The 12,034-nt window shown below is 42.0% G+C and overlaps 1 protein-coding gene across 3 annotated transcripts in view; it reads right to left on the bottom strand.

Moving 5' to 3' along the window:
• Positions 1-4,164: 4,164 nt before the first annotated feature.
• BACH1 (BTB domain and CNC homolog 1) overlaps positions 4,165-12,034 on the bottom strand; it is a 44,364-nt gene continuing 36,494 nt past the window's right edge. For all 3 annotated transcript variants that reach the window (XM_030328590.1, XM_030328592.1, XM_030328593.1), the window contains exon 5: positions 4,165-7,997. In XM_030328590.1, the coding sequence (XP_030184450.1) occupies positions 7,542-7,997 (456 nt within the window). In that variant the 3' untranslated portion in view covers positions 4,165-7,541. The remainder of the gene's footprint in view (positions 7,998-12,034) is intronic.

Raw genomic sequence — 12,034 nt, 5'->3', positions numbered from 1 at the left:
AAAGCCGGCTCTACTCATAAAAGTCTAGAGCTGTAGGTATATTAATTAACTATTTATTTTGGTGGAACTAAAGGAAGTCATTGAGTTTAATGGCTCCATTGACAATGTGTAAAACCCAGCACACAATAACTGATCAACTGAACTAATCTGATGGAAGCAGGCACCTCAGAGAGGGTAACCATGAGACCCACTCTAAGCCAGTCCTACCACGAGAACCTCACTGACACTCCAGAAATCCAACTCCCTCACCAGTTGAAGGACAGTATTTAAGAAATACGTGTTGAAGAGTCGATTGGATTTTCACAGAGGGTGAATGGACATTTGAGTCAATCTTACTTTGATCTCAAGGGCCAGAAGACCCAATATGGACGATGTACAGATAAGAAACTGTGTCTAGGAGAAATTAAATTCCTATGGCTCTACAGTGTTTAAGCGTCAAAACCAGCCTTCAAAACTAGGTCTGTCTTCTGTCTGAACTCCAGGCCCATGCTCTTTCTGTTTGTCCCCACAGCACTTTCTGAAAGGACCTGGATTTGTGCCCTGAGTCATTGCCTACATTTGTGCAATTCCTTTAGTCTTTAAGTGCATACTTCATCTTCACCCTATTTAAAGTATGTTTGCAGCTGTCCGAACACAAGGCCAGTCTATTAAGTGCTTATCCTAGCCAAATTCTCCTACCTTATCTTAGCAACTGGATCTCCTTAATTTATATGTGCTCCACTCCTCATTCTTATAAATTCCAAACCCCATCCTTGATTCCACATTAAGCTCCCTGTCCAGATGCTAATTCATTTATCTGTTCAGCTGAAAGACAGCTGTTTGAGCAGATACCCAGAGTTCTAGGAACAGTATGGAAGACTTTATGGCAGATTGGATTTTCCACAACAGACCCCTCAAATGCCAGATGCCAAGCAGAGTAGGTGGGGTCTTCTAAAAACCAGAGAAGAAGCTCAAAGAAGGCCAAAACAGGGCGTTTAAAAATATTTTCTTCATAAAAAAAAATTATTTCAAAGGTACCGGTAGTGGTTCTATTCCCTGAAGGTTATCAATTATATGCAACCAAAAGCAAGCAAACGTAAGTATAGTTATTTTACAAAGGACAGCTATTTGAGATTTACAGTCCAAAGCAAAAAGACAGCAAGTTTCTAAAGTGTGCAAAGAAGTATTGCTTTAGAAAGATTACAGTATAGTGAATAGATACTTCTATATTTAATATAAGTACTCTGAGTATTAATAGGATCTCCTTGCAAGAGATTAATATCACATCAGACACCTGCATATCAAGATGGTAGCTAGAAAATCCTTTAGATGCAGTCTCCTGAAAGAAGGAAATTGGCTGTTTAGGAAAACAGCTGGCTTTCTAGACAAGTGATGAAGTATGAGCCCAGAGGGGAGGGGGAAGACAATGTCTGCTGAAAAGATGGCTGTGTTCAAAGGAAAAAGAAATGTGCTGTGCTCAATTCTTAAAATCTTCTCCATTATCTTTTCATTTATACTTCAAGAACAAGGTAGAAAATAGAGGTGAGGGGAAGAAAAAAAAATGTTTGTGGTTAAGCACAAGGTCACACTTTGTAAACCTGAACCTGTGTTCCCACAGGGGCTGAAGGGAAGGTGGGGGGGGTGGGTGGAGGGTCCGTGATATTCAGTGGGGATGGCTTCTGTTTGGGTTTCTTGCTGCTTCTCTTGTAAACCTTTCAAAGGCCCCAAACTCACTGCTTCTACATGATTTCCCCGCCCTATGCACCCACCCCACCCCCCTTCCTCTAACCTTCTGCTTCTGGGAGATGGATCTTAACCTTTTTACTCATTCCATCCCTGGAGAAGTGGCGACCTAGCTGGGTGACCAGTTTGGGAAGAATTACTGGTTGTCATCTGCTCAGCCTGGTCATTCTTCCTCTTGGGATATGCCCATCTCAGAACAGCAGTGGTTGCCCTCTGCCCCCCATACCCTCCTACTGATGAGCAGAGGTGGTGCAGGTGGGTCGTCCAGTGCTGCTCAGGGAAAAGTCTCTCTCTCCTGGGAACCAGGAGCTGTAGGGGTGGGGGGAGCTACTTCCTGCTAATAGCAGGGAACAAAACAACATGGCAAACTTACCTCCTGCTGGACTTCCCTCTAGGCTCTCACTCTAAGCTGTTCCTTCAACTAACTATTCTTGATCAGTAAATTGAGGCTTTATTTTGGTTTTCCATCCACCATTCCTCATTTCATTGCTCTCATTGTCCCTAATTCAGGAAAAGAATATTGAAATGCTCCTCTGGAAACCTGTGGGCAGCAATGTTAGAGAAATCAAAATCAGAATAGAATGTGGGTGGTAAAATATGTGTGATCTGTAACGTGTGGACCCATGATATATAGTGGAGGCCAGGGAATTTTTGATGGCGTGTGGAGGCTTATATTGGGCCAGGTGAGTGTTCACAGTTCAGAAGGTGGCCTGGGTGAGGGGTTTTAGACCAGCCTGTGAGTATTTTGAATCCGGAGGGTCATGGACCTTATGGTGCTTTATTGACAGAATGTGACTTTCTGTGGAATCCCAACTGCCCTCGTTGGGCCTTTGCAAAGGCTGAGTGAGCCCTTAAGGAAAAGGTATGAAACCTCAGCAGAGGTGTGGGTCACTCCTCACAGACAGTGCCATTCCTTCAGGGACTCAGAAGTTGTACTGGTCCGATGCCAAGAGTCTAACTCTGATGACTCAGAGTTAATAATGAGACACACAAGACCATCACCGCATTTGCGCCACCTGTTTTGAAAGCCAGCCAATCTCCAGCCATTGGAGCAGATATCTCAAAGTTCTATTCCCAGGACACAGTACCCAGCATGCCCAAAGGCTGTAGTCCACACTCAGTGATACCTGAGATAAGCACAGCAGATGGAGAGAATCCTTGTATCAGTTCCCCCCCAATGCCTGTCCGTCAGTGCCCACTTTCTAGAATCTACCACCTGTGAACTTAAATTCAACTGGCAGGAACATCCCCAAGAAGGACCCCTTTGGTGGACCACAAGGAGCACGAGAAAGCGGCAGCAAGGTGGCATAAATTAAACGAAGTTGCCCGCAGCAGGCCTGTGGATGCCCTAACACCATCAGCAGGCCCTCAGCCCACTGGGCAACCTCCAGGCACCACTGGGCATTTCCAGGGGAAAGGACTCTTCACAGAGCTTGCAGGCATACCTGGGAAGAGTAGTACGTGCTGCTTTCCAGCTCTTTCAAGGCAGCTAGATCCCAATGCGCTACAGAATGCTAGCCAGGTTCCAGCCCTTCACCAGTAGTGCCTGGCCAACGTCACGGGCGCTACATGCGTTGCCCCAGATGCCATTCTGCATTGGGGCCCAGGGAGGAAATGGTGGCGGGGCCAGCCTCGGGTGCCCTTGTCTACAGTTGGCGCTGGATAGTTTAAGTCCGTGTAAGTAAGAAGCCATCCCTCAGAGGTAGCTTTCTCAGGCCTAAAAATTGCCAAGTCTGCCTCACTTCAGAGTTCGCTTGTAGTAAATTCACTGGGCAAAGCAGCTATAAAGCTGTGTCCCACAACCCGGCCTCCATCGGCAGTGTGGACTTCACCTACCACCTGTTTCTTTCTCACATGGTCCAGACCATGCTCTGGATCGCCGGTAGCTCTGAGCAGCTGCTCAAAGCTTGATTACAAGGTCTGGTTGGAAGTTGGATGGAATCTGGTAGACGTGACTCAGTAGATAAGTCTTTAAAACATAAAAAGCCCTACATGGGGCGCCTGCGTGGCTCAGTCGGTTGAGCGTCCGGCTTCGGCTCAGGTCATGATCTCAAGGCTCGTGAGTTCAAGCCCTGCGTGGGGCTCTATGCTGACAGCTCAGAGCCTGGAGCCTGCTTCGGATTCTGTCTCCCCTCGCTTTGCCCCTCCCCTGCTCGCACTCTGTGTCTCTCAAAAAAAATAAAATAAAAACGTAAAAAATTTTCAAAAAAAAGAAAAAAAAAAGCCCTACACCTCTATCCAAAGACTGAGATTAAGTAAAACAGTAGCAAGGCTAAAATCTGTGCCTCCTTAACCATCTGAGTGATGGGGATATTTTTCTTCAGGCATGATAAAATAGGAGAGATTTTCTCCTAAGTCATACTGATTTTGATCAAAAGACTAACATTAGTAAATTCACATGAGAGGTGAGAAAACGGATATGGAGTGTACAACTCTATTCAATTAGAAGCAATTTTAAATAATTTTATTTATCTGTCAATTTATCACCAATATCTAACATTTATGGTTTTGCTACATTTGGATAAGCACATTAGAAAGAATGTAAATTAAATACTATGAAAGTTGTCTTTTAATGAAACATAATCTTAACAGGATCAGGATATATAAATTTAGTGGTTTTATTGCATTATTAGAAAATTATGTTATGAAAGATACAAAAAAAAATCAATAGATGTTATTATTTCTGTTTATTTCACCCTCAGTATGCCATCTTTTACCACTATGGCTTTGTATTTTCAATCTGCCCAATAGATTTCAAAGAATAGTTTATTACATGCCTAATAAAACACTTAAAATATTTACAGATTCAAAATAGATGTTTCAAAACTGAAAAAAGTTGACCTGAGAATTCAATATAGCATTGCCATTTATTTGTTTGACTTTTTTCCCCAAGTTGCTAATGTGGCAAAGTGTCCACATGCAACCTGTATCGTCTACTGCAACAAATATATTTAATTCCTTATTTAAAATTGGTTAAGCATTAAGCTATGTTAGGTTATAAAATTTACAGATGGAGAACCAAGGTTTAATTTATAACCATATTTGTTTTGAATGTAATAATTAAACAACAAATTATTTGCTATAGTTGTAGCATTCAAATAACGAAAACAATTTTAAGGTAATATTATTTTATGGAGTTAGACATAACATAACAGTTTTTTAAAAATCACCAATCATTGAGAAGGCCAATTCATAAAATAAGGAACAATGATCATGTAAATATGCAATATACAAACTGAAAAAAACCTTTCCAGAATTCTGCATGAAGGAAAAGATATACACTGTATATACATAATCCTGTCACTTGTCTTCGGCAGCCAAAAAAAAAAAAATCATAACAAACTTTCTTAGAAAAAAACTTCTTTAGAAGTTAATGTTAAAATAGGCATAAATGTGTAATGCTATGCAATATATAGAAAATTTCCCTACCTTATGGCTGAAAAACAAAGATAAAATCCTTTATCTCTCTGTCCCTCTGTATTACAATTTGAAAATCATGTAGGTATGAGGTAGTGTAGTTACTTGTATTACATGCTGGCTATTAAAAGTAATGCTGTATTTTACAAAATATCACACTTGGCCAATAATCAGAATATCATCAAAATAAACCCTTAATGCTAAACTATTTATATGTAGAGAGAAATCTAAACCAAGTGTCTTAAAAATCATATTTAAGTTCTGAGACAACTAGGATGTATCATAAAATATTAAGTAACCTTTCAAAGCAGTTATTTACAGTAGCAGTTAAAGCAAAAGGTTATGTGACATTTGCACATACACAAACTGATATGACAATTGAGTGGACACTGAGGTAGGAAATCAAGGATTCCATTGGTTTTGTATAAGATTTTACATTTTGTAAACCAGAAAAGTTTTTATATTATTTTATATTTTGGAGTTAAAATTTTAAATTACAAGTATCAAAGAGCTAGCTACATGGGGATATTATCTATCTACCTATCTATCTATCTATATATATAGGTATGCACACGCGATTCTTCTGTAGTATGGGATGCACTATCATAGAATTATTCTCCCTGACAAGTTCTTAAGTACTCTTATAAAAGCTTCTAGAAAATAAACAAGCCCAACTAGTTTTGTCTTACAACTAAGTCAATAACAGAGATAACATACAAATCACTGAAAACATACTAGCAATATCTCCCCCACCCACCCATCGGAAAGGGTAACATTTGATAAATTACTCCGAAATATGAACTCTGGTCCCCATATGCTGTCACGACTAAGGTCTACTTGCTAGACTTGCTGCTGTGGGTGCTGGGCTCCCACGTTAGCTACACAGGCCCTTCACCAGACTCGGGATGCAGTTGCTAAGCCTCTCTCTCAGGTATCTGATCTTGGTAAAATTAAGTACTTTTCCAATCCAAACATGATAAATTACTCCTGCGTACCCTTTAAAACTAGGTTCTACCAATGTGAATATATGCAATTTCTTTAAAACACTGTTGAGAAGGTTCATACTCTGTAGGTTTACTGGACTCTCAAACACCAGAATGGCTGAGAGCCCCTGCAAAATGTTGGGGGGGGTAAGTGCTGGGACTATAAAAGCTTTATTTTAAAACGGGACTGAGTGAACACAAAGACCGATCACGAAATGCCCAAGTCAAAGTGATTTGTGTGCCCTTATACACCAGATCCGGGGAAGGGAAAGAGATTAAGTCTGGTTTCCAGATCCAAATCCACAATGGAACGAGACTGAACTTCGTCCTATTTCACAAACCTGCACGGCTGTGTGTAGATACGTTTTCCTCTACAATAATGCTGTTTACAAGTAAACCACAGGACGTCAGAAATAGGATGAAAAATGAACTGCCGCTCCTGATAAACGTAAGCAGTTTTCTTTCCCCACGAGGTCTGCTTTTCTTGCAGGGGTCGTGACCCGTGGCGGGAAGGCAGAGCGCCTGGTGTCTGGGGCAGCCCTCCGGGAGTCTAGGGAGGCCATGACAGGGCTGCCGGCGTGCCCCCTCATGCCTGTGTCCCAAGTCGTACTTCTTCCAGAAGGAAAAGAATGTCAGGAACCAGAAAGATCACGGTGGACCCAGATGTGGTAGAGACTGCAGAGAAAGAAAGGAAGGGGGGAGAATGGCACTTGTCTACTGTTGATGCCGCCAGCATTTCTGAGGTCGACCCCGAGGAGGGAGGAGCAGAAGCCTCTGCCCAGGCCGACCGCGTGCCTCTGTGTCCTGCGTATTCCCGACATAGCTGAGGAGTCGCGGTGCAGGCCAAGCCAGCCGTGGCGTCGGTGGGAGAAGAGCAAAGCTCCAGGATTCGGGCGAGACACTGTCTTCCTCACCCTGCAATTCTGCACAAGTCTTCAGACGGCTGACATCCACTTCAACACACGGCGGAGCTCTACCGGCCTTACTCGGGGAGGCATTTTCTTTTAAACCGCCGTCGTGCGAAAGGTCAGGTTCTGCAACTTGTGCAGGCCACTTCCTTAGCAGGAACTCTCTGCAGACGCTTCAAGCTGTTAAACTTTTGACACGCTGCAGTTTTCACTGTCCAATTCACTTTGCATATGGGAAGAGTTACTACCAATAGTGATTGTTCTTTAAAACGTAGTTTTTAAAGCCTTACAACAGTTTCACATGTGAGTTTTCAGGATCCGGGAGGCATGTAATTTGTGCATCTCGTGGAAATCAGGGGAAAGTCAGGGTTGCTTTCAGAGGAATTCCCTTAACAGCAAAGCCAGCGGGGGCCAATAACCAATACTGTTAAGAGTCAGAGGCTGTATTTTGCTCTTAAGACGTCAAAACTGCAGCGGAAAACGAGACGGTGTGCCGCAAGTGAATGCGACTTTACTCATCAGTAGTACATTTATCAGTCATCTGCTGGCAGAAGTCCGAGATGCCGCCCCCCTGCCGGCACGGTTCCGAAGGCCCGGCCTGCTCGGGGGCGGCAGGAAGCCGGGACTCGCCGGGGGCACAGCCCGCAGACCCCCCGCCCTTCAGGCCGGGATGGGGATGGCGAGGGCTTGGCTCCCCGGCAGGGAGTGCCGCGGGGGGCCCCTCAGGTAAACTCAAAATCGACGGTAACGCAAGTTCGCCATCAGGAGTACTTTTTTCTTTTTCGGAAATTAAAAATGAAAGTGGGCAATCTGAAGCAGAGTACTTGGCGAGTATCTGTATTTGTTCTTGACTTAGAGCTGCTTCTTTACAGACTTGCTGGCAAAGTCCTGTTAGGTTCTGCTTCGTCTCACCCAGAGTTGACAAAATGTGATCTCTTTCTTTCAGCAAGCTCTCCTTTTCATTTTGCTGTGAGATGGGAAAGAGAATACAAGGACTTGTGTTTAGTAGCTCAGTCGACATTTCTGAAGTAACCAAACATTCGTATCTCCTGGGTCTTCTCATTAAATGAGACCACCAGGGATTTCTACTTCCAACTCAATACAAAAATTTTTTAAATAACCCAGAGGCCCATAATCCCTCATCCAAAACTCTGATGTATCTTGGGGTTCAGAATTTTTCAGATTTTAGAAAGACAATACGGATGCACATGTGCTCCCTCCAGCAGGGTCTGGGGCGGTACCCCAGAGTCAGACATCTTTACGTTTCTAAATAAAACACATTAAAATACCAAATAACGCACATAGTAGGAGAAATAAAGACTTGACAACAGCCTGGCGTCAGTTTTTTTTGTTTGTTTGTTTGTTTGTTTGTTTGTTTGTTTTTTTCCAGTCAAAACAGTTTATGACAAACTTGCCAGGTTTTCAGAGCTTTTTGGATTTACAGATTGTAAACGAAAGTGGACCATACATTTGCGATGGAAAACAACCAAAAAAAGTACGAGTACACCGGTCACAAGTACAGCAGCTCCACTCCCTGCAGGATTCTAACCATGACCAACATTTGTTGAGCATTTGCTTTGTCCCAGATATTGTGCTAAATGCTTTCAAATATGCAGTCTCAACCACATCATTCACACCATGACTCTATTGATTTAAGTAATATTACACCCATTTTATAGATGGGACTGAGAGCTTAATATGCCCAGAGTCAGAAAGCTACTAGGGAGTGAGTTACTAAGGTGTGAAGAACCTGGGGATGAGTTTTGTGTCTCTTATTTATTATTTTTGTTCCTGTTATGATTACTATTTAAAGCTTTTATCCCTGTAGGAACGCCTGCCACAGGATGTTTTCAAACTTTTCCTGGTTCCTGCATTTCTGTCCACCGTCACTTGTTGCTGCTGCTGCTGCTGCTAAGGCTTTTTCCATCACTGTCCCACCTTATCCTTCCTATTCTACCCCTGCAGTGCTGCTTACCTAGGATGAGCTAGGAAACCAAATAATCAAGCTATTTATAAACAAAGAGTAAATAAATGTTGGTAGACGGTCACAGGTTTCTCCCGTGAAATTTATGACAACTCTCTTGGCTTTCTGCCCACTGACAGGCTCTGGAGAACAGAGGTTTGCAAGCTAACATTGAGGCAGGTTGTCTCAGAATGATAATGCACAATGACCATCCTTTAAATAGATTCTTTTCTGGAACAAAAACAGCTAAAAGGGTAAAAGGAAATTTGCTTTATATAAAAGTGCTGCTACTGTTTTACATAAAAGTTTTTCTTAAAAAATTGTATGTGAACCCAGTTACTGAGAGTCAGGTGTTTAAATATCTCAAGGCCATCTACTATTTTGAGAAAATGTGTGGTGAATACAGAGTCCTATAGTAAATTTTACCTTGTCAAGTATTTTCCAATTTGTTCAGATCTTTATACAACTGTTCTGTTTTGAAAATACAGGTATAGGTCAAAAATATATACATTTTTATATACAAATGAATAAATAAGTAAAACTAAGACCAATGTTCTTGGTAACAGAACAGAAGAGAAATATACTTTTGGTAACAGAAAGTTTGTCAGTTGTAGGCTTCTGATAAAATGAGTCTGCAGGTGCCTAGAGGGCATGACCTGTGCTTACTACTACCTATCCAAGAAGTAACACATTTACTGGAATCGGCACCCACTTTTTTTTATGACCTCCTAGAAGCCAATCCAAATGAGGACGTAAACAAAGCTTCCAGAAGAAAATAAGAAGTATTTTCCTTCAGTCACAACAATACTCAGCCATAGACTCCTCTATCAAAGTTGGGATGAGTTTCCTTTCTAAATAGCGACAGACGAAATTTTAACTACTGACTGGTCTTTTAAATTAAACGTGGTTAAGCAAATTAATGAAAATCTGTACTTTTTTCCAGAAATGAGAACTGCCACTTAATCTATAGATACTATGAAGATGACAAATATTTTATAACTTCTATCTCTTTAAACACTGATCATCTTGGGGCACCTGGGTGGCTCAGTCAGTTAAGCATCCGACTTCAGCTCAGGTCATGATCTCGCGGTCCGTGAGTTCGAGCCCCGTGTCAGGCTCTGTGCTGACAGTTCAGGGCCTGGAGCCTGTTTTAGATTCTGTGTCTCCCTCTTTGTCTGACCCTCCCCCATTCATGCTGTCTCTCCCTGTCTCAAAAATAAAATAAACATTAAAAAAAAAATTTTTTTAATAAAAAAAATAAAATAAACACCAATAATCTTAAACATTCTCCCGACTTCCACCCCACTAAATAAAGGGTGACATAACTATACTCCTCAAGTACATCCCATACAAGATGTCTTGCTTCTTTCTTTACAACAACTAAAACCAACAGGTACAACCCTGCAATGCCACCATGATTAGTTCTATAAATTAAATGCCCCCAGCTGTGCCTCTGCACTTTTAACTCCTACACAGGTAAGTTTCTAGGCAGTCGGCTGATTTTTCCAGGCCACTCTAATTTTAAAACACAAATTGACTTCAGTAGAATTCAGTTTAATAACTGATTATTAAGGGGCAGCTGGGTGGCTCAGGCAGTTAAGCGTCCGACTCAATCAAGAGTCTTCAGCTCAGGTCACGATCTCACGGTTCGTGAGTTCAGGCCCTGTTGTCGGGCTCTGCACTGATGGCATGGAGCCTCCTTGGGATTCTCTCTCTCTCCCTCACTCTCTGCCCCTCCCCCACTCTCTAAATAAATAAATAAATATTTTAAAAAATAACTGATCATTAAATAAAAGTAATTCGACTTAATCACTTCGTGACATCTTTAATTAAAGACACCTCCTAGGGGCGCCTGGGTGGCGCAGTCGGTTAAGCGTCCGACTTCAGCCAGGTCACGATCTTGCGGTCCGTGAGTTCGAGCCCCGCGTCAGGCTCTGGGCTGATGGCTCAGAGCCTGGAGCCTGCTTCCGATTCTGTGTCTCCCTCTCTCTCTGCCCCTCCCCCGTTCATGCTCTGTCTCTCTCTGTCCCAAAAATAAATAAACGTTGAAAAAAAAAAAATTAAAAAAAAAAAAAGACACCTCCTAAACATACAACCAGCATCCAGCTACCTATCTTACAATGTATTTTCATTTTCTTAGAATGCAATCGTATAAAGTACAAGTCTGAGGTTCTGTGGCTTTAACCACAGATTTATAAGAAAAATAAAATTGGTGTTCTAGAACCATTCTGCATTTTATGACAAGTTTACATCCAAATCCACACTTTCAACAGCTAGTGTACAACATTCACTCAAATAGAAGAACTTAAAAATATTTTAAATAGAACTCACCCAATAAAGGTAACGAGTGAAAGAATTTGGCACCCAAAGGGCTAGCTGACAGTGACAATGTTTTAGGTCAAAGAGTACTCACTACTAGAAAATGGTGATCAGTGGTTCCTTATGATGTAAAATCTCTGAACACACAGGTCAGGGAACTATGCAAGTGGCCCTTAAAAATATGAATACAAATGCTCAATTTCACTCATAAGAGAAACAAAAGCAAAAGCCACCCCGAGATACCAATTCTCCCTATCAGCCTGTGAAGAACCCAAGCGGACAATAAACTTCTTGCTGAGGCTGGGGGCAGACACCCACACAGCTGGCAGGAAGGCAAATGCTATGACCCCAGCAGAGCAGAATTCATTAATATCTAACAAAGTGACATAGCTATTTACCCTCTTCCAGGGACCTATCCTAAAGAGACACCTCCTTCAGCAGGAAAAAACAACGTGCACAGTTATCCACCGCGAGGTCCCAAATGTCCACCAAGAAGAACCTGGCGTGATACTGCTCTGCAGTCACGGCCAAATATACAGAGCTGTGAAAGCAATGACAGCCTCTTTGAACTAAGAAAAATATTTCCTGGAAATCACTTCTTAAGTGAAAAGAGTGAAATACGGAAAAGCGCATATGGAATTTGTTTACGTAGCAGCAAGGATCAGAAGAATAAACATAAAATACTACCTGTTTTCAGAAAAGAAACACAAGAAAAAAATTAG

Source organism: Lynx canadensis, chromosome C2 (assembly GCF_007474595.2).
Source record: "Lynx canadensis isolate LIC74 chromosome C2, mLynCan4.pri.v2, whole genome shotgun sequence".
Taxonomy (NCBI): Eukaryota; Metazoa; Chordata; class Mammalia; order Carnivora; family Felidae; genus Lynx; species Lynx canadensis.
This window is presented reverse-complemented; position numbering and strand designations above follow the sequence as displayed.